Genomic DNA, 24,450 nt, shown 5'->3' on the forward strand with positions numbered 1-24,450 from the left:
AAAGGGTTTGTTACTTGCTTACAATTTTTTGTTACTTGCTTACAATTTTTTCATAATTTCTTAAATGAAATTTCTGCATTGTGTATCCATGGGGTGAATTCAAGAAAGAGTTTGTTACTTACTTACTTACTTACTTCCTTACTTACTTACTTACTTGCTTACTTACTTACCTACAATTTTTCATTCTGATACCTAGATTTTGACAATGTTATCCCATGTGTTTGACAATAGATGTACGCAAATTCCTTTTTTTACATCGTCGATGTTTTTAATAGACATTCTAAACGCTTGATGTGCTAGCTTACTCTAAAAAAATATTTAACACATAACAATGTAATGTTTTTAATGAAATAGTTTTATGTAGAATATTAATACAAAAATATATTATGATACATTATTAATGTTACTGATTAACTTTGGACATTTTGAATCTCTTCCATAAAATGGTTCACCATGTTCTCTATTGATATTGTAGTTATTGTCTTCTCTTAGTTAGAAATCAGTAGAATAATCATTATTCCATTTTGAATCATACACAATTTTTAGTGGTGTCTCATGAACAGGTTCAATATGCTTTTCGTCTTTGGTATTATTTGATTCATTGACTGTTTGATCAATGCCAGTAACGTTTGCTGGTGCTTTGTTTTTCATCGTTTCATCTTTATATTCCATAGTGATATTTTCTGACAATACCCATTTTACTTTTCTGGCAATTACACTGTCTATTATCACATTATTTTTACACAGGTAACAGTTTAGGCACGTAGACAAGATATGGTTTATGATATTAATAGCAGAGTAGGCCTTTCTTTTCCTCTTTGCTTTCATTTGAATGCTAATACCTAAAAGCCGAAGAAAGGTTCTATCAATAGGTAGCATGTTACCTATAGCACTAGCATGAAGATACCCCTCTTCATCAACTATTATTTTTATGATGGCATTCTCTTTGAGTACTAACATCTCTGGAAATGATACTTTCCCATATCCACCATTTGTATAATTGAATTTTTTTGGTACTCTGAGGAAATTTAATTCCATAGTGTCATGAAAACGCACGCATACGTTTCCGATAGTGCTACCATTTGTACTTGTTTCATAGTTCAAATACTTCTCCTTGTCAGCATTCAATGCTACAATAACACTAGCATGTGAACACATTTCTAATGGGGGGTCATCCAAATGTTCAATATGCACTTCATCTCTGCTATTATTTGTTTCATTAATTTTTTGATTAATGTCAGTTAATTTTGATTGTACTTTTTTTTTTCATTGATTAATATTTATATTCCTTAGTAATATTTTCTGCCAATGATCTTTTTATTTTCAATGCAATTTAACTCTCTATTAAAACATTATTTTTAAAAAGTTAACAGTTTATGCACGTCGACATGATATGGTTTATGATATTAGTAGAAGAGTATACATGTCTTCGATTGATCTTCTGTTGAATACTAATACCCGAAAGTCGACGATGGAGTGTAACAATAGGTAGAAATTTACCACAAGCACTGGCAAGAAGATGTCACTCTTCATCAACTGTTATTTTTATGTTGGCATTTTCTTTGAGCGCTACCATCTCTGGATATCTCACTCTTGCATATCCACCATAAAAAGAGTTGAATTTTTTGGTAATCCAAAGAAATTAAATTCCTTACTGTCATGACAATGCACACATACATTTCCAGTAGTGATACCATTGTTACTTGTTTCATAGTTTAAATACTTCTCCTTGTCAGCATTCAATGCTACAATAACATTGACATGTGAACACACTTTATTAAAATGATCCATCTTAACTTTTTTAAAAGATATGACTTATGAGTTTATCGTACTACTGCGTAAGAAATACTGATTTAATACATGTAATAGACTAGGTAGTGTCAATATCCTGAAATAGAATATCAGTGGGAAAGCCACTTTGTGTCTCTCACAAATAACATAGTAAAATTTTTTGATCCGTAATCATATTTTTTAATTTTAATATACGTACAAAAAAAAAAGTTGAATAATTTAGAAGTTTAAAAAAAAATAGTTTGCTTTTATGAAAAAAAAAAATATTTAATTATAAAAATAAGTCCTCATTATTTTGAGTATTCGAAAATGGACTTAAGTTTCACATTTGAACCAGAGAATTGACCTAAGTTTCACATTTGAACGAGAGAATTGTATTTTCCATAATTTTCTTACAGGAAACTAGAGTTTATGGTCAAAAGCCCTTATTAGCTCAGATTCTACAGAAATAGTTTATTTTTCAATCCATACCTGGACTTAAGTTTCACCTATGAACCAGCAAATTGTATTTTCCATAATTTTCTTACAAAAAACTAGAGTTTACGGTCAAAAACCCTTATTAGCTTAGATTTTTCACTAGCAACTTGCTCTCCCCTTTAACTTCGCTAATACATCCTTCTGCCAATCAACCCATTTTCCCCACAACACTTTTCAGACATTTCTTGTTAAAATTTTTTATTTCAATTCATCCACACGGGTTTTTCGCTAGCAACTCGGCCTCCACTATAACTACGCTAATACATCCTTCTGCCAATTAACCCATCTCCTCCAAAACACTTTTCAGTCATTTTTTGTTAAAAAATTTATATTTTAACTCATTCACATGGGTTTTTCCACATTTGAACCAAAGAATTGACCTAAGTTTCACATTTGAACGAGAAAATTATATTTTGCGCAATTTTCATGTAAGAAACTAGAGTTTATGGTCAAAACAATTGTTAGCTCAGATTCTACAGAAAAAGTTCATTTTTTGATCGATACCTGGACTTAAGTTTCACCTATGAACCAACGAATTGTATTTTCCATAACTTTCTTACAAAAAACTAGAGTTTACGGTCAAAAACCCCTATTAGCTTAGATTTTTCGCTAGCGACTCGCCCTCCACTTTAAATTCGCTAATACATCCTTCTGCCAATCAACTCATCTCCCCCAAAACACTTTTCAGCCATTTCTTGTTAAAATTTTTTATTTCAACTCATCCACACGGGGTTTTCGCTAGCAACTTTTTTAATGGGCACCAAGTAAAGAAAAATCACACGGAATCAGACAACCGAGTCTCTCAAACCCCGTAAAGCTCTTTTAAAAGATACAAGAACTACTTATTTAACACAAAAATTTCGTTTTTAATGAGCACTAAGTAAAGAAAAATCAAACGGAATCAGGTAACAGAGTGTCTCAAACCCCCGTAAAGCTCTTTTAAAATATATAAGAACTACTTATTTAACAAAAAAAATTTTTTTTTAATTTTTACAAATAAAAGAAAAACAACACTGAAAACACCCTTATACTCGCAGAGGAACGAACCTCCGCGCCTTTAATCGCATCGGACGGGTACATACCCTCTGCTACTCGCATGGGGGGGGGGACAAAAGCCCATAAAATATAATTGCAATTACAAGAAACGCAAGCAAATAACACGGGAATTCCTATACATGCAAGCAAATAACAAAGGAATTCCTATACAAGCAAGCAAAAAAACTTTGGAATACATATAAATGCAAGCAAATACCATGGGATTTCCTATACATGCACGCAAATAACATGGGAATTCCTATACACGCAAGCCAATATCATGGGAATTCCTATACACGCAAGCAAATAACATGGGAATTCCTATACAAGCAAGCAAATAACATGGGAATTCCTATACACGCAAGCAAATAACATGTGAATTCCTATACACGAAAGCAAATAACATAGGAATTACTATACATGCAAGCAAATAAGATGGGAATTCCTATACACGCAAGCAAATAACATGGGAATTCCTATACATGCAAGCAAATAACATGGGAATTCCTATACAAGCAAGCAAATAACATGGGAATTCCTATACATGCAAGCAAATAACATGGGAATTCCTATACAAGCAAGCAAATAACATGGGAATTCCTATACAGGAAAGCAAATAACAAGGGAATTTCTATACATGCAAGCAAATAACATGAGAATTCCTATACACGCAAGCAAATAACATGGGTATTCCTATACACGCACTCAAATAACAAGGGAATTACTAGACATGCAAGCACATAACCTGGGAATTCCTATACACGCAATCAAAATAACTTGGGAATACCTATACATGCAAGCAAATAACATGGGATTTCCTATACAAGCAAGCAAATAACATGTGACTTCCTATACAAGCACGCAAATAACTTAGGAATTCCTATACTTGCAAGCAAATAACATAAATATTTCTTTTATTCAAATCCCAACCACAAATCAAGTTATCATATATTGAACAACCTCTGATTGTCTCATAAAAAATGCCCACGTCAAACTATACATTCATTGTGCAATTCTTATCAAAAACAAAAAGCTTTATACCCCTTTTTCCAATGAGAGTTAGCTTTAGCAACGACACATTCCCAAAAAACTAGTCTTGACTAGAGGCAATTGTCCAAAAAATCAATCACGCTAGGACCCGGTATTGCGGTAAATCCTCTTGACAAAGAGTGTAATGACCGAGTGTAATGACCTGTTTACCTACCAGAAAAAACCGGAAGGAACGTAAAGGCCGCAAAGTAGTACCTTGGAATATACTGTTACCTTGCTGTTAATACTTCTAAGACAAATAATATGATTTTTAGTAGGGTAGGAAAAATTGTAAATATTGCTTCTATAGTATTTGAAAATTTGTCGCTTTCACAGGTTTTTGAAAATTAATATTTTGGATTTTATGTTGATAATGATTTTTGTCGGAATAAACACATAAATATGATTTCTTCTAAACTTGCACGAGGTCTTGGAGTGATGCGGCGTTTGAAACACGTGTTTCCTTTAACTGTCTTAGGAAACGTTTATCATACTGTTTTTCATCCTTTTATTGTTTATTTTTTTGTTTATTGTTGTTTATTCATCCTTTTATTGTTTAGTTTTTCATCCTTTTATTGTTTATTGTATATTTATGAATCTAATTTTTCTTCAAATATTAAAAGACTGCAAATTGTTCAAAATAAGGTGCTTCGAGTACTGGGTGAGTTTTTTCAGTATGAGCACACGCGTGAATGTTTTATCAGTTTCAGAATTTTAAATGTTCATCAGATGGGGGACCATCAGGCGGGAGTGTTTACTTACCAAGTGCTTAATAGATTATCTCCAGAATATTTTAGACATTTTTTAAAGTTTAATTCTGATTATCATCATCATAGGACTAGAGAGGTTGTGGAAGCTTAGTCTCAGAAGTAAGGAGTACGAGTCGATCTAGTTTAGAAATTATGCAGTTAATTTGTGGAATGGTTTCCCCGAGAGCACTAGGAAGTCAGAAAACCAGTTTCAGTTTAAAATTAGATTAAAAAAGTTTTTGTTGGGTGGGAATTAAATATTTTTGATTGTTGTTTGTTATTATTTTTTATTTTTTTTTTTTTTTTTATTCGGGAGAGTTAAATATGGTAAGCTACGGTGGTCACCACTTATTGGTGCAAAAATGGCGCAAGAAGGTTGCTATGTCACTTACTCGAGGGAGAGAAACCCTTGTCGGCCCAAATGTTAGTGGGATTCCCGAGCTTACCCCAACGGTTCCTTTTCTATTTGGTATGTCAGTGCCCGATTTACAATATACCCTGCCTTAGGGTACGATAGCGTGATCGAATGGTCCCAGGGGCCACTTTAAGGCCAAGGGTTGCAGGTACTATTTCTAACTATCTCCTTGGACTCTATCTAGGCTAAAATTCAAAGATTATATAGTATAAAAAATCTTACTGTAATCAGTCACGCTACAAAAAAGGAACTAACTAAATCACACTACCAATTTTTCCCCAGCTCGCTCAGCCGGCCGCGTGCCTGCGATGGGTGGTGGGGTGGTGGGTGAATTTTTCCAGCCAATTTTTCCAATCCAAGGGCTTACTAATTACTGGTCAATCATCCCCAACTGCGCACTTAATGCCTCGTGGTCTGTTTAACCAACTACGCAATTATAAAGGACAGAAAATGGCGCCAAAAAGGAAAATTATCAATTATTACTTGGGGAAAAGAATAATTAAGGGACCAAAAGAAAAGAATCTGCGAAGGATATTTATCTGAAAAAACTGGGACCAAGGGTTCCAACAGGTATGAAAAGAGTAGGAAGAGTGAATGAGTTTGGTTTATGATGAAAGATTGTGTGACGCTACTCAAGCCACAATAGTGGCTTAATAAAACGTCATACGTTCTTACCATTTCTACGTTTGTTGATAATGTTATTAAAAAAATGTGGTATGTGCCAGTTAAGTATGATGTAATTATTAGTTGAAAAAAAAATAAAAGTTATCAAGTCAATGAGCCCGTTTTGAAGCTTCTACGACAAAACTTTCTATGAAAATCTTATATGCTCCAAGGGCATAACTTACGACCCTTGTCCTGAGGGCTACGGTGAGAGGGTTGTCATTTTCAAAGACACAATTTCCAGACCTTTCAACTACGTTCAAGAAAATGGCCATATCAAAATGTGGAACGGAAATGTTTGGGGAAATAATTGGCATGGGGGGGGGGGGTGATTCTTTCTCCAATTACTTTTGACTATTAAAAAGAACAATAGTCCTCTCAATTTTTGATCGAATGAGCCCTTTTTGAAGTTTTTATGACAACACTTTCTATAAAACCTTATATGCCCCCAGAGCATAACTTACAGCATGTCCTGGGGGTTTTAGAGGGTTTGTCATTCTCAAACACATGGTTAAATAAAAAAAAGAAGTTTTTTTTAACTGAAAGTAAGGAGCGACATTAAAACTTAAAACGAACAGAAATTATTCCGTATATGAAAGGGGCTGTCCCCTCCTCACCGCCTCGCTCTTTACGCTAAAGTTTGACTTTGTCACATAACTTTATTTTTTAAAACAATGAAAAACTTTAGCGTAAAGAGCGAGGCTTTAAGGAGGGGACAGCCCCTTTCATATACGGAATAATTTCTGTTCATTTTAAGTTTTAATGTCGCTCCTTACTTTAAATTAAAAAAACTTGTTTTTTTTTATATTTGACTTCTGAACGTTTTTGAATTAATGCAGCTTTGATTTTGGCTCACCGTACATGAATAATTAGAATGGAATTTACAAATTAATTTTATTGTTTTGGCTAAATGATTTTCTCGAAATTTTGTTATGACGTAACTTACGAATAAACGTACTTAACGAAATTCTATGTTTGTATGTTTTTATTACGTATATTAGGGAGTTTACCCCTAGTCAATACCTTGCTCTTTACGCTCAAGGTCGAGTTTTGTTCCAGTCACAAACCTCTGAATAAAAAAGGCCGGTTAATTAGAATAGATAGCTCTTTTGAAAGTACAAAAAAAAACTTTAGCGCAAAGGGCGAGGTATTGACTAGGGGGTTCACCCCTTCATATACGTAATAATTTCTGTTTGTTTTAAGTTTTAATGTTACTCCCTAAAAAAACTAAAAAACTTGTTTTTTTTATTTAATTTCTGATCGTTTTTTAAATAATGCTGAGAAATCCGGCGCCCCTTCATAAAAATGTCCCTTTCCCTACGGAGACGTCCTCCATGGAAATATCCTCCCCCGTAATCCCTCATTCGACCCCCCCCCCCTCCTCACCAGAAAAAAATCCCTCCTGAAACGTCTGTATACTTCCCATTTACCAATACTATATGTAAACAATGGGCAAAGTTCATAACTTGCAGCCCTTCCCTCCGGGAACTGTGGGGGATTAAGTCATCCTCAAAGACATATTTATTAGATTTTCGGCTATGCTGAACAAAATGGCTATCTCAAAATTTTGATTGGATGACTTTGGGAAAAAAATGAGCGTGGGAGGGGGCCAAGTTGCCCTCCAATTTTTTTGGTCACTTAAAAAGGGTACTAGAGCTTGTAATTTCAGTTTAGATGAGCCCTCCACGATATTCTAGGACTACTGGATCGATACGATCACCCCTGGGAAAAAAAAACAAATAGACACGCATCCGTGATCTTTCTTCTGGCAAAACATACAAAATTCCATATTTTTGCAGATAGGAGCTTGAAACTTCTATAGTAGGGTTCTCTGATACGCTGAATCTGATGGTGTGATTTTCATTAAAGTTCTATGACGTTTAGGGGTTGTTTCCCCCTTTTTTCGAAGATAAGGCAAATTTTCTCAGGCACGTAACTTCTGATGGGCAAGACTAAACTTGATTAAACTTATACATTTAAAATCAGCATAAACATCCGATTCTTTTGATGTATCTACTGGTATAAAAATTCCAGTTTTTTAGAATTTTAGCTACTATTGAGCCGGGTCGCTCCTTACTTACAGTTCGTTACCACAAACTGTTTGACAAAAAGTCAAATTTCTACGAGTGCCCATGGAATTTTAAGATGCAGGAAAAATCCAGGGATCTTATGTAACTTCATGATGATTGTGTTAAACCCATTGTACTTGGGGAATTGAGAATGGGGATTAGACGAGGTCTGTATTTAGTAATTTTGTTATTGACGGGAGGATTTTGTTATATTGGGGGGCACCCAGTCAGGCCTAGATCAAACAGTTGTGGGTCCCGATTGGACTTTTTTACCCTCTCTATATATTACAAATTTAAACAGAATTCAGATTCGGTATATACATAAATATATCAAATATCACATTAATCGAATGTCAAATAATAAACACATTAATAAATCTCATCCAGCAATGCGAACTTAAAATAAATATATTTTTAATTATTTGATTAATGAATAATTTTTCCATTATCGGCAAAAGTAATTGGGTTGAAATTTCGAATTTTTTTTTTGTTCATTTTGATGGCAAAGAATCGCTCCAATCGCCATTTATCTGGCTCGCGACCACTTTCAGAAATTACGTACACAAGGTGGCGGAAAGTGGGCGCATAACTACAAAAAGTGCCATCCAATTCACGCCGCTTTAGCAAGTAGGCCATCTCTTGGTAAATGAAGCAGTTCTAGTAAGCCTATTACCATCATTTTTAATATTACTCCATTACCATTAATTAACTGGATTGTTGTTATTCCGTCAGAAACCAAAAAATCATACCCTGTAATAAGACAATGTTGAGGTGCCATAAGCTCTGAAAGGGTCTATGTAGGGAGGAAAGCTGAAAGTTCCAGATTTTATTTTGCATTTCACGCATTTTTGGCAAGTTGCCAATAGAGCTGAGGCTTTATGACTACTAAATAAAAAAACAACAACCATTTTTCAAGTGATTGTAAAGAGCGATTTTAAGACTTAAACCATTTAATATAATGTCTGCAGCTGGTATGCGGGATTTAATGCACTGATTCTTATGTATAGGTTTTGTAATGGGTGCCTTCCAGGTCAATTTACAGTAGTATTTCTTGAGACGTATAATTTTCATTATCACGGTACTCAGACAAGAGGAGATATTGAGGGTCTTAATCTAGTTTCAAGTAGGACTACTTTTTCGGTTATACATACAGGGACTAAGCTTTGCAATAAGCTTAGCTTTAGTGTTAAAGAACTACGTCTTAATCCATTTAAATCTAAGCTACGTATGGGGGCTGCTTGGTAAGCCTACCTTGAAGCACATTGAGATTGAATGGGAATAAAATTGATAACAATGTTTAGGCAAAAAATTATTCCACTTATTTATTATTAATTTCAGGATTATTTTTATTTCGTATTATTATTATTATTTTATGTTATTTTATTTCTTATTATATTATTATTAATGTTGTTATTAACTATTATTATTAATTAGGGCTATTACGTAGTTTATTGTTTGTGAATTATTTTTGTCTGTATTTCTTGTATTTCTTTGTACCATGTATACCTTGTACCTTATATTTGTGTTAATTTTTGTTTTGTTTTAGCAAACCACCCAAGTGCTTTTTGCGTGCAGCAAATTGATTTTGTTTTTAGCATTTTGAAATAAATTACTACCACCAATCCTACTACCCAACAATTCTGAACAGAAAAAAAGAAAATGCATACCGTTTTGTATTTTTTACATATTTTTGTGGGATGGCATGTTTATATTCCTTGTAAGATAACATAGTATCGCTTTTTTTACTCCGATATAACCGACTTTGAATTTATTAACGTTTTTTTCTTCAAATTCTTGGAAAAGAGTTGCTCATTTTTTACCATTCTTTTTCTTCTAGGAACTGAACAATTTTACTTCATATTTGGTTAGACTTTTCTGTTTGAAAAATGGATTTTGTGAATCAATTTTTAGCAAACACAGAGCATAACTTAAGGAATCCTGGTGGTAAGTAAAATAAAATCTTATTTTATTGGCACATAAATAGGGGCGGGGTTATATCCTATTAAAATGATTACTATTGGAGAATTGTGTTCATTTTTAAAAAACTTGGTAGGGATTTACTCTGATTGGTCCAATACCTCATCTCCTCGTGAAAAAATCGAAAAAGGTCCAGATAAAATATGCATTTTGATATTTTAGGTCCCCCTCCTGCTGAAAAAATTCTCACACAGCCAATCCAACTCCTCCCACTAGAATTTTGGCTGGGTAAACCTAGAACCCATGCATTGAAAATTTGTACGGCCACTATTGAAGTGTGATTTTATTAAACTGTCTAATTATAACAGTTTCATTAGTGATAATCAATAATTAGTGATTAGTGACTAATCACTTGGTGCTTAACATAGTCATAGGAGCCACTGAGAGACAAAATTAAATGTTAATAATTATTAAATATTTCCCAAAATCATTTTCATTCAGAAAGAATAATTTCCCCAAAATCATTTTCAGAACAATCAAATGTTCGTAATTTATACGATCTTTTTTTGGAGGGAAGTGGTAGTAGCTGCATCTCCTACACATAGGTCATGATAAATTTTCTTTAGTTTCAATTAGTTTGTAAGGAAAACAGCCTTTCTCCCAATTTCAGAAAAATGGGTTTCATGAAGTAGCCCTTTCACTTTTACCAATACCAAATTTTCGAACGGCTTATTCAACTTACTCGCTTATACAGTTCGGAGAGTTAGAAGAAACTTTGAAAAAGATACTATTTTTTAATGTTTTAGTGTGCTGTAGTTATAAATATTTAATTTTTGCATTTAACGATCTCCAGATACTTTAAAAAAGCTATTTTGTAGATTTGTGGAATGTATTTTTCATGTTCGAAACTGTTTATTATGAACTTTAGCTCCATATTTTGACGTTTTGGAGGTTTCACATTTTTTTTAATGTTGGGTTATTTTCTTTAGTTTTGTTTTCACGTTTTGTTGTCTTTAACCCCCTCAGTCCACATAGTGCCATCTAACATTTGTTGGACCAGAGAGTACGGGTAACTTATAAGAGCGGGAACTGGCACTAGTATTGAAAAAAAAACTGTCAGTGCCATCTAACATCTGGCAATACTTTTCAACACACATCCATGCTATCCGCAAATTAGTCTCTGAAACGAAAATGCGGCCTTCCTATTTCTAAATAATATGCAAATACAGAAATATATAACAACGGGTAAAACTTTCAGTTACTAGTAAATAAATTAGTAAAACCTATATACGCTGAAACGATTCTTGAATTACTTTATTTATCATAGTCTTTCAAAAAGTCAATTTGTATTCCATAAATTTATTTAATGCATCAATTAAAAAGTTTTACCCATTGTTGTTTATTTCCATATTTTAGATCTAAAGGCTTAATGGAAAGGCTGAGTGGCCTATGGAATTATCTAAGCTGAGCCTACGGGTTGCAAAAGGCCGATACTTTTTTTATCGTTTTAGGATTGGGGAAAAATACGCTAATATAAACAAAAAACTGAGATTGTAAGAACATAAAAAAATCAAAATTGTTCAGTTCTTTATTGTTTTTTATGTACTCTCTTTTTCATAAAGTCTTAATTGTTGTTATATATTTCTATTTTTCGAACGGCTTATTCAACTTACTTGCTTAGACAGCTCGCCAGAGTTAAAAAGAAATTTTTCAAATCTATACTATTTTTTAATGTTTCAGTAAACTGTAGTTATAAACATTTAACTTTTGCATTTCAGTATCTTAAGGTCTCTACAAAAGCTATTTCTTAGATTTATGGAATATGTTTGTGCCATGTTTTAAACTGTATATTATCAACTTTAGCTCCATGTTTTGATGTTTTGGAGGTTCCGCATTGTTTTTTAAATATTTCGTTATTTTCTTTAGTTTTTTTTTTTAATTTTTGTCGCCTTGAACTCTCTTAGTCCTCAGTTGTAGTATATTTGACCAAACAGCATGGATAGCTTATAAGAGTGGGAACTGGCACTAGTATCGACAAAAAAAACTATCAGTGCCATCTAGCCTTTGGCGACACCTGGCCTATTTTGAGTATAATAAGTTCCTGACAAAAACGATTACAAAGCTGAAAAAAAATGCTAAGTGTTGCCAAACGATAGATGGTGTTGATAGTTTTTTTTGATACTAGTGCCAGTTCCCGCTCTTATAAGCTACCCACACTCTTTGCATTGGATGTTAACTCTTGTGAATTCCATAGGTAGACCATTTATACTATCAGCAAATTAGTCTCTGAGACCAAAATGCTGCTTTTCTGTTTCTAAACAAAATGTGAATATGACTATATAATATATAATATAATATAAATATATGACAACGGGTAAAACTTTCAATGAAAAACTAATAAAGCCCATACAACCTGAAAAGATCTTTGAAGTATTTTGTTTTTCATATAGTCTTCCAAAAATTCGTTTCGTGTTTCATGAATTTAGTTTATGTCTGAATTAAAAATTTTACCCATTGTTATTTATTTCCATATTTTAATTTTATTGACTGGTGGAAAGGGTGAGTGGCATAAGGAATTATTTACGTAAAGCCTACGGGTTGCAAAAGGCTGATACTGTCTTGTCGTTTTGGGATTGGGAAAAAACTTGCTACTGTAATAAAACAACTGAGATTGTTAGAACATTAAAAAAATAGAAGAAAAGTCAAAATTGTCGCGTTTTATCGTTTTTTATATACTTTTTTTCCAAAAAGTCTTAGCGTTTGTCATATATTTCTATTTTTTCCTTTTATTCTATTCTACCTATGGTTTGTACTATTTAAATAGCTACTGAGGATGAGGGCTATCCTTTCTGTTAGTTCTCTTAAATTAAAAACAATTTGAAATTTGCGCGAAAACTTAAAAATTTTGACTAAAAATATTTAAGTCAAATAAAAATTCATGACTGAAAGAGTGACGTCCGAGAATTATGTGTTTGTTTCTTAAGTTACAGCTTACAATCGTTTTGTATTTATTTTAGTAGCTGAATCCAACTGTGATGCAATAATTGAAAATCTGTTTGGAGGAGGTGATATACGAAAAGACACCGAGGAAGATGACTTTTTGTTGCCCCCCATGAGAAATTTCTCTGATAAACCTACTTTGGAACCAATTGATTTGTCAGCCTCGAAACAAGCGAGTGAAGTCCCTTATGATTTGAGCTCCAGGGCTAGAAAGTTGCCAACTAGATCTGAAAATGTTTTTACCCCAAGTGTATCTCCCTTTGGGAATCTGATAGATTCTAAACTAAATAAGACTCCTCAAAATTTTAAAAGGGTATCTAAACCAGAAATTCAAACCGAAGCAAACTCGAGTTGGACAAATTCTTATTTTGTAAATAGTTCTAAAACTGTATCAATGGCTGTTTCACACTCATTGTCAGCAAAGTGTTCGTCTGCAAGCTCAACATCCCTTAGCTCAGTCTCTCTATCAGCAAACCGTGTATCTGACAATTCAGTATCTACCAGTTCAACTTCCTTAGCAGCAAACCGCGTATCTGAACACTCTGTATCCGCCAGCTCACTATCGGTGTCAGCAAATCATGCAGGTAAAAGTGCACCATCTTCATCCTCAAAATGTGGTGCTTCACAGCCAAACGCACAAAGTACCTCCAGAGAGAGCCAGAAATTTGATCCAATGGCGCCCACAGGCTTGAGACCTCTTCCCATTTTAAGAAGACCAACCGTAAATGGGACTGGATCCGATACGGGTGGAAGCAGTGTTGCAAGAGGATCTGAATCAGTAAGGAGTGTCCAGTTTTCAGCCACTGTCCAATCGAAAACCGTTGAGGCTAGCGAGAGTAAAGGTATGATATAATTTTTAGTAATAATAGTGCTTGCTTTACAACGGTACTCCTATGTTAAACGCACTCTTTTACATAGTGCTAGTTTAGTTAATGCTTAAAATAAAATAGGACGAATATAGAATAGTTTAGAAACAAATTTGGGCTATATATTTCCACATTAGGGGGTGGGGGGGGGGGGGTAAAGCATAGCATATATTATTACTTAATCTAACCTAACCTAGGTACCTCCCCCCCTAAACCCCGGAAACAACAGTTTAAACATCGTATACGCAATGAAAACCACGCTATACATTGTATTACCCTATAGCGGTGTCTTGAACTAAACCTGTTTTCGTGGCTGGTTTCCATTGCAGTATGTAAAAGAGTGCGTTTAACATAGAAGTACCCAACATTTTTTATTCAACTTATTTTTCATTCTTTATCTTATTCCTATTAAGCGGAAGATATATAGGCAGTGGTTGACAGTTAGAAGATTATAGACAGTTGTTGTTTCTTCTTTAACGGGAGAAAATTGATTTTTTTTTTACCTATATCAACGGTACCACTTTTTTTTCTTTTTTTGTATGGCTGCATATAAACTATATATTTGTGAAATTAGTTAGCAATGTTATAAAAAAATAAATCCGTGTTTGAACTTTTGATTAACTAAATCCTATATTTCCTCACGGTCGTATCAAAAGGAGTGTAGGTACCGAGATTGAACGCTAACTCTCCTCCTGCAAGATTTACCCAACCCGTAAATCGGTTTTAGAATTGCAGGCAAAAAATTATTTCATCTAAAGAGCAAAATTCATTCCTCCGACTCGTAAATTGTTCTTAAAATACGGGTAAAAAAACTTTTTTTGAGACCGTTAGACAAATTCCATGAGAGGTAAACCCCTTCTTCTTTATTCCCCCCCCCCTCTCCAAATGAAAATCTGGATACGGCTCTGTATTTCTATTATTCGCAAGAAAGCTTGGTATTGAAAATTGAAACTTTTTCCAGTATTTCTTGTTTTTCAATTCAACCTTGTTCTTGTTTAATTCAACTTGTTTAATTAATTTCTTGTCTTAACTTGTCTAATTAATTTAACCATGCAAATGTTTAAGAGTTTCATTTCGCCCCCCCCCCCTCTAAACATCCCCTTAGTTGTGGCAACGCTATAGAGTAGGGAAAGTATATTTTTTTTTTTACAAATCATTGTTCAATTTTCAGTTCAATTCGTTTAATTACAAAATGGTATAGCACATAACATTAATCAAAGTGGCTGCCCGAAGAAAGACATGAACGCACTTGATAATGGATGACCACATATATAGCAAATAATTTATAAATGAACAAAACATACAAAAAAAGAAATATAACAACCAAATTATGATCAATCTTTAATCAAGGAAATAAAAATATGAAGACATGAAAACATGAAATAGAAACATGAATTAATAAATATGAAAAAAATAATAATCGAAGCAAAAAAAGAGAAAAGAAAAGGAAAAAAACAAAAACATCAATGAAGGAAGACCCAAAAGAATTTTTTATTTATTTTACTCTTAAATAAACCAAGGTGTTCCGCCGGCCTAATGCTCTCTGTAAGAAAATTCTAAACCTTAGGACCCAGATATCTGACCAAAAACCCTGCTCTAGCTCAATTTCTGTATTCAGTGACTAGATTATCAGCATTGCGAGTACTTTAACTATGAGAGTCATCTATTTTCTTTACAAAATCATGAAATACCTCAGGACTGACACAATTCCAATACTGATACGAGCATATTCCTGCTTGATTATCTCGAAGTTGCTCAAGTTCATTATAACACGCCCAAGCGTCATTAACGTTTTCCAAGTGTCCACCAATAAGTGTTATCACTTTGTTATGAAGAATTTGCACTCGCTTAAAATTTGAATAAAAGTTTGAATCAAAATATTTATAATCTTCGCAATATGACAAATCATGTTCAAGTTCCATGTACCCCTTGCATAAGGTCAGATTTTAATCCTCTAATGGCGTGTCAGTTTGTTTGAAATAAGTTGCCTGAATCAGCTCGAGGGTGCCACTCATTCGGTTCGTTTAAAAAAACTGTTAAAAATTCTTTGGCTTCGTAGAAGTTATTTTTATCTGTTTTTTTTTTTATTATTGTTTTTTTTAGTCTACTTAATTAATTTAGTTTATTTATTCTATTTTTGTTTCTATAGTTTTATTTTAGCTATATTTTCTTTTCTTCTGCTTTTCCTCTTATGTCTGTGAGTAACTGATAATTTTAAATTTTGTTTTGTTTTTCATCTCTGAGTAAGTAACTCATTTATCTTCCCCCTTCTTTACAGGCCAATGAGCCTTTGGGGGAATAATAACATGCATTATTGTAAGTATATTTAATGAAGAATAAATCTTATCATATCTTAGATTATTGACTATAAATCACTAGAATTATAATACTCTTTTCGTTGTAATTAATGATGGTTTTGTTTCTTTACCATGTTCTATGCAGGCGAACCTACAGGAAGAGGGTAACTTACCCCCCTAGGTGTCGAAAAATTCTTTTAATTGATGTCTTGTTTTTCTCAAGCTAAAATTACCCTTGAAATTTTGAAAAATGCCTTTTTCATCTTTATGCAGAGAATAGAACGAAAGCCTTGTTTCCTCCCTGTATTTTCCGGAATTGGTACCCTTGACTTGTACCCCGATCGCGAAAAATTGGATCAAATCGAAATATTTGCTTTTTCTTTTTAATTTTGTTTTCTTTGACAGATCCAAGACTCCAGTTTTTTTTCTAAAAAATATAAAAACTTTTTTTACTCTAGTTGAGCTAATTTAATTATTGGGACCCAAGCGACAATTTTGAAACTGGCCTTCTTTATTTTCATGGAAAAAATGTGTCCCACCCTTTAAAAATATTGATAAGCATCGATCTTATTGCTTCTTTAATAAAAAAAAGACGTTCTTGTTAATTATACGGAGGTAAAAAAAGAGGTTCTTGTTAATCAAACAGTTCGTGGTAACGAACTGTAAGTAAGGAAAGACCCGGCTCAATGGTAACCGAAACTCTAGAAAACGGTATTTTGATATAAATAGATACATCAAAAGAATCAGATTTTAATGCTGATTTCTAATATATAAGTTTCATCAAGTTTAATTCTACCCATCAAAAGTTAGGCGCCTGAGAAAATTTGGCTGATTTTCGAAAAAAGGAAGGAAGATGCCCTAAAAGTTATAGAACCTTAATGAAAATCACATTAGCATCTCAGAATTTTAAATTCATTCCAAATTCGTCCTCTTTGGGGTAAAGTCATAGTTTGGTGGCCTAAAATGGCTGAAAACAAGACTTTCCCCTGGCCCAATCTGTATGGTAACTTAAAAAAGAGCTTTAAATTTACGTTTGAATGATTTCCCTCCCATCTTGGACCTTTAGTTTGATACAATCACCCCTGAAAAAAAAAACAGCAACAAAAAAATCAACAAATAAACATGCATCGACGATGTTTCTTCTGAAAAAAAAAGAAGCAAAATTCCACATTTTGAGGATTGGAGCTTGAAACCTCTATGGATCTTATTTAAATAAGATCGCTTGCTTTTTGGGGGATGTTTTCTCCTTTCTTCAAAAATCAGGCCAATTTTCTCAGATTTTTGGTTTTGGGTGGGCAACAAAAAACTGAAAGAATTATGTATATATAGAATCAGTATAAAAAACCAATACTGCTGGTGTAGCAGTTGTCATGTAAATTCTATTTTCAGTCTTGGTTAATATTTGCCCAAGTCACTTTTAATTCCAGTTTTTTATAATTTGACCGCTCGATAGTAAAATTATGTTTTTCTTTCGCTATTCTATTTTTATTTTAATGTCAGAATATATAAGAGATTTAAGTTCGAGGGGGAGAATTGTCCTGTTATGAAAGAGTTACATTTTACACGGCCGTTATAAAATCAAAATATGGCATCTATGCAGGCAGGATAATTTTTAGTATTTCAGGAAGATGAAAAATGAGCAGAGGTTGCACCAGTGTTTCACATTTCAAGAGGCTTAATCGAAGATGTCGATCCGACTGGTGAAAATTATTCAGACGGCTTTTCTGTTCCTTGTTCTGAAAACTCCGGAAGTAAAGATACTTTTGTTGAAGACTGATGAAACTGATGCATTGTCTACGGAAAAGGGTGGCGAAAGTAATGGAGAAGAACAGCGGGGAGCTGGGGGTCTGTGAGTAAACGATGTTTCAGCATAGGCTATCCGAAGACACTATACACTTGCTCAAATATTGAAAAAACTGCGAACATTATTTAGAAAACAGAAAGTTTCCACTGTCCAGCATGGTAACTTAAGAAGACGTTGTAAAGAGAGTGGCCTTCGTTCTCATATCCCTCTTGACATGAAAGTGCGATGGAATAGTGCTTTGGAAATGATTGAGTCCAAAAAAACTTAGGTATACTGGAAATAGTTTTTTTACATTTGACGTTTGCAACGGTTTTATTAGGAGCCGCTTGATTTTGTCTAATAGCTGGACTGTACTAGTAGCTGCTATTACTGTACTTTCTCCCAGGCAGTGATGCCTATAAAACCAGATCCTTTTGCAGACCAGCAGTCACAAGTCAGCCTAGCCTTAGTGGCAGACCTCAAAGCAGCCTTCTGTTCAACTCTTTTTTTATGGCAGCAATATTTATGTGATGATAGATGGTGTCCCAGGATGGTGCTTTCAAGCCCCCAGTTGTTTTTTAAATAAGCTTTTTCATATCTGTCTTATCAAACACAGAGAGTTGCAATTTGTCCTTAAACAGGGCTTTGCAGCAGAGCTTCGGTAGAGCAGCTTCTTTTGATCGATTGGAAATAAAGAATGGTCCCTTGTCTCTGGACAGTATCTGTGCAACTTTGCTGCTCAATTTACTGAATAATGTACAGTAAGAAACAAGTTGTTTAGTGGAACTAAACTACACCTTTACCGTCCTCCTATTTACACACATACCTACTCTCATCTGACTCCTAGGCCCTAATTCTTCCTAGCTGAAACAACATAGTAGCAATATTTAATATATTAGACACAGTTAGTTCCATCATTTTACTTACATTCCAATTTTAAAATTGTATGAGGCATAACCACGCTTCTTCACAATTTCAAAATATGATTTAAAACACTATTTTGTAAGTTTGAAAGTCTCGAATATTACATTCTCCTATCACTAAAATAAAATCAGAAACAGAAGAAAAACATGTAGAAAAAAAAAATAGAAACAGGACAAAATGGCTATTGTAAAAACAGAAACAGAAGAGAACAGGTAAATAAAAACAGGTCATCTGTTTCTGTTCTGTTTCTATTTCTTTGTATTAACAGAACAGAAATAGGTACTTTGAAAACAGAACAGAAACAGAAAACAGAAACAGTGCCCATGCTTAATGTAAACTTGAGCACACATGAGTTTATCCCTGGGGGGGGGGGAATTTAAAAAAAGGAAATGAAAAAATGTAGAAAATTATACGGAAAGTCTCAAAATCAGTTTTTGTAAGGAATCATAAATTGAAATACCCAGGCCTGTTCTTCATCTTTTCGGTTCTTGTGTATTTCAAGGAAGGAAAGGATTGTACCCTAGTATCGTTAGTAATGGGTTTAATGACGCTAATTTTTGCTCGTTCTAAGTTATAACGTCTGTTGCACACAAATATGGACACAAATGTCAGTGTATTTTATTGATCATTTTCGGATATTTATCACTGAACGAAGGGTAAATTCTTTTTTTTTTGCTACTACTGCTACTATTACTAAAAACCCACTGCAGCACCAAGCCACCCGAGGCAAAGACAGTTACGCATGCTCCTTCTCCATCCCAATCTATTCAAAGCCTCTCTCTTGACACCGACCCATTAAGCTCCCATTTCCCTCAAATATTTCCTATCAACATCCTCTTACCCCAACCAGGGAACCATCTGCTTTTCCTTTGGCCCTAGATGGTTGACCGAAAAGGACTATCTTTGGCAATCTGCCAAATTGACCCGAATAAAATCATAATGATTTGGAAAAAAAAACTATAAAAATCCAAAAAAAAGACGAAAAACAGATTTTAAATGGATGAATAAAAGGATAGTGAAAAACTAATACTAATACTAATACAATAAATTAAGATAAAATAAAATATAGTTTAGAAAATTTTTGCTTCAACACTATTCTTTTTTCCCCTTTTTTAGGGCGTAGTCGCGAGGTTCTTGCAACCTCATTCGTTCGCCCTGAGAGCCGTCTAACGCCAAGTAACTCCCGCTCTAACGGATCGGCTTCAAGAAGCTTTTCTGGAAGTGGGAGTACACCCCGCTCTGCTACTCCACGCCGTTCCATTGGCTCTTCTGGTAGAAGTTCCGAAGCTGAGCCTCTTTCCATTGTAGGTAAGGTGCCTTAGATTTAATGTTAGTTTATACAGTGCAATACTCAACTTAGTCATATTAGGGAGAGTATCCGAATAAGGTTGGAACCCGGGTAGCGCGACTCTTTATGGACGAAGTCTTTTGATTTTGATCAATGTATGATATGTAATGTATTGACTCGGTGGCAGAAAAAGAAAAAAAACTTGTAGTAAATAATCGCTTACTGGCGCCTCCGGATTCAATCATTGCACAAGCACAAGTACAACCATTGTAAACCTGTGCTAAATTTGGTTTTACGGCCGATTTGATAATTTAAACGACTCCATGTCAGGTAGTCCCATGCAAAATGTCTCAGCAGGGGTCCCAATCGGGGGAATTCGCTTTGCCCCCCGCTTAGAATTTAAAAATACTTTCCTTTTGGAATTTTCATAGACAAAATAAAAAAAAGTGACCCCCCCGTTTAATTTTTGAAAAACATGTTTTTTTTCTTCATAAAAAAACTTTGAAGAAAAACCCTTGTCTTCTCTTCCCCTTACATTTTTGGAAGGTCATGGGATGACCCGCTCTCTTTTGCCATGAATAGTTTTCCTAAATAACCCACAAGGGTATAACAGAAAAAGTGGGATCCCAAGTCTAGATTGATAACAGGGTGGTGAACGTGGTCCAAACGTATCATGAACATTTTAAAAACGTAACCCCCTCCCAGTATCGCTGTTTTAGATCAGTGCGCTTGCACGCTGCCAGAGCACCAATGCATATATGACGTGTATTAGAAACTGTAACAGAAATCCCGAATTTGAACCAGAAGAACTGTGAAATGCCCTTTGATTACTACTACTGCTACTACTTCTAACAACCCACCGCAGCACCAAGCTGCCTGAGGCCAACACAGTTACGCATGTTCCTCCTCCATCCCTATCTATTCAAAGCATCCCTGTTTACTTCCTCCCGGGAAGTTCCCATTTTCTTTAAATCTTTCTTTATGACATCCTTCCACCCCAACTGCAGACGACCTGTTTTCCGTTTAACCCTAGACGGTTGGTCGAAAAAGACAATCTTTGGCAATCTGTCCTTCTTCAACCGGAGAAAGTGTCCTAACAATCTCAATATTTCTCTCATTATAGCCCTAGAAAGCGGGATTGAACCACACCTTTCGTACAGCATACTGTTTGAAATACAGACAGTCAGCCGAGTACCTATAACAATCCGTAAGCAATTTCTCTGGAAAACATCTAGCAAATCTTCATCCGCTTTTCGGAACACTCATGCTTCAGAGCCATACTTGACCACTGTCATCACCGTAGCGTCCAATAATCCAATCTTGGTTTAGAGACTTATCTTCCTATTTTTCAAAACTCTTTTTAACTGTGAAAAAAAACCCAGCCTGAGCCTTGGCTATTCTACTTTTAACATCTTCACTGATCCCACAGCCTTTACTAATAGTACTTCCAGGGTAAGTGGAGCTTTCCTCTTGATCAATCTTTTCGTTATCCAACGTCATCTTTTGATCTTCATTAATTCCTAGCCTTAGTGACTTAGTCTTCTTAAAATTAATCTTCAAACCTATTCTAGAACCCTGAACTCAAAAATCTCTAAAAGTTCATTCATTTTGATCATGCTTTCATCTAGGATGCTTAAATCATCAGCATAGTCTAAGTCCAGGAGAGTTTTTCTTCCTGTTTCCATGGTCTCCCATTGCCTTTCCTGTGGTCAAAATCCATCAGAATGATTCACATAAATGGAGAAAGAATACAACCCTGCTTAACTCCAGATTTAATGCGAAACCAGCTGCTAACCTCATTTCCTACCTTAACCGCTGCAGTGTTATTCTCGTACATAGCACTAATCACCTTAATGTATTTGTCTGGTATCCCATACAAGGATTAAACATTTCCTAAAGCTCTTCTATCAACAGAATCGAACGCTTGCTCATAATCTATAAAACTGAGGACCAAAGATGTTGGACAACTCAGGCACTTCTCAATTATTAACCAAAAGGTTAAAATTTTGCCACCCCCTTCATAGTCTTTAAGACAGAATTGTTCTTGTTTTTTAACTTTGTCTACAGCCTATATCAGTTTAACCAGTATGATTTGTCAAGTAATTTGCTTTTTATAGAGGCCAGACTAGTGTCCCAGTAATTACCACACTCACTCTTATCACTTTCTTGTACAGTGGTTAAATTAAGGTTTTCCTAAAATCGCTAGTTACTTCCCCTTTCTCAAAAATCATATTCATAATCTTCAGTAACTTAGTTCTAACCTCAGAGCCGCCATATTTAAGAAACTCATTTACCGCAGCACCTGGTGCTGCATCTTCCAGATCCTCGGGAATTTTATCAATGGCCTCCACTTCACACCTCCTTAGTTCATATTTTAATGCTGTCTCCATTTTCTTTAATTCCTTTGCTTTCATATGATCTATCACTCAGATAATTCTTGTACGAACCTCTTTTTCCCTCTGTAAAAATACAGCCTCTTCAATAATATTTCTTGGTCCTATCTTATCTTCCTTTCCTAAGACACCGTCAACAGTCGCAAAATTTGTTCTCCCAAAACTATACTGTCCATCTTCTACATTCTCAAATTTCAAACTCTGAAGTTCAATGTCTAACTGTTCTTAGAAAATCTCTCTCCAATTTTCATTTCGGACTCTACTAACATCATAACTTTCTGGGAGGTAGTTACCCTTCCGAAATTTCAACTTTAAATTAACCCTAGACGCTACCAGATGGCGGTCTTTACCCTTAACATCAATAACAACACTCTTATATACCCTAGTATCTTTTATTGATCCTGCCAGTCTTCGGTTTACAATAACATAATCAATAAGGTTTGCTGTCTTATTATAACGTGAATACCATGTTAACTTATGGGCCATTTATGACCAAACACCGTATTGGTTATAACTAGATTGTTATACCTAAAAAATGGCAACAGTCTGTAGCCATTGCTGTTCTCGTTTCCTACAGGCTGAAAAGTGCATAAGTAATTGAATGATCTCAATCAGAGCTGGTCTACTATGAAAAGATAAGAAGAAACTAATACATGAAAATAAACAAAACTCCAACACAAAACCAGAACAACTGAGAACCCAAAGAAAAAACGAAATTGGAAATCAAACAGTTCGTGGTAACCAATTGTGAGAAAGGGACGACATTTTTCCCCAGAAGAAAGATCACAGTTGCGTGTTTGATTTATTTTATTTTTTCCAGGGGTGATGGTATCGAATCTAAGGTCCTAGAAAATTGAGAGAGGGCTCATTCGAACGTAAATTTAAGGTTCTAGCACCCTGTTTAAGTTGTCGAAAAGATTGTGTCCAAAAAGTTGCAGAAGAGGTAATGCCGCATTTTAGTGCATTCGTGTATGGAAAGTCAAGTAGTCCATTTGGTGGGCGAGAGAAGCCTAAAAGACCACTTTTCAATAAACAAATTGTCTAAATCTCTATGAGCCTTCGGATAAATATAGAAAGTGATGTGGGGGGGAGAGTTGGTGGGTAGGAATTAATCTCTCATCTCCCTTTATTTAGACTAAGCCTGAGTAATGGTGCTGCAGGGTGATACCTCCCTTCTTGCAGAAAAAAATTTCCTGGTATTTATGTAAAAGCTTAATTTAATCAAACTGATTTGCTTCAAATTTTGTAAAATTATATACAGGGAGGTGTAAGTCCACACCAGCTAAAAGGGGGTAATGGTGCCCCTCCCATTGCAAGAATCCTTTTCTATATAGCATAGAATTTTACATTCACATGCCTACTGACAAAGAAATGAAAATGACGAGGTGGGTTATCATGAGTCTCTACAGGAAATTTTTTAAGGGGGGGGGGGCAAGTACTACCAGTAGCTTTGTTTTTAGTGATTTTAAATGACAAAGTTTTTTTTCCTATTTATATACAATGTTTCAGTGTATTTAAATATAGGGCTATGTCTATAATGTATTTAAACATGAGATAATCCTGCTGTAGAGGTTGCGACGGCTTCAGCCGCGTAGAGGATTAAAATTCACGCAAAACTCTGTATTAAAAATATTATTAAGGACTTATTCATCAAAATTACTATTCATTAAACAGTTTGACTATATATTTAATTTTTGTCTAAAATTTTAATTACAATCAAAAGTTTTACATGTTAAGCACAAAAAGTGAAAAGT

General features: G+C 34.5%; 1 protein-coding gene across 1 annotated transcript in view; it reads left to right on the top strand.

The window, feature by feature from the left end:
- The window catches only part of LOC148952428 (mutS protein homolog 4-like), a 114,803-nt gene that overhangs the window by 18,121 nt on the left and 72,232 nt on the right, over positions 1-24,450 (top strand). Inside the window, exons 2-4 of the mRNA XM_089088956.1 lie at positions 10,066-10,172; positions 13,163-13,987; positions 20,132-20,323. Of these exons, the coding sequence (XP_088945082.1) occupies positions 10,115-10,172; positions 13,163-13,987; positions 20,132-20,323 (1,075 nt within the window). The 5' untranslated portion in view covers positions 10,066-10,114. The remainder of the gene's footprint in view (positions 1-10,065; positions 10,173-13,162; positions 13,988-20,131; positions 20,324-24,450) is intronic.

Source organism: Artemia sp. Qi Xiang Cuo, chromosome 5 (genome assembly GCF_049724085.1).
Source record: "Artemia sp. Qi Xiang Cuo chromosome 5, ASM4972408v1, whole genome shotgun sequence".
Lineage (NCBI taxonomy): Eukaryota > Metazoa > Arthropoda > Branchiopoda > Anostraca > Artemiidae > Artemia > Artemia sp. Qi Xiang Cuo.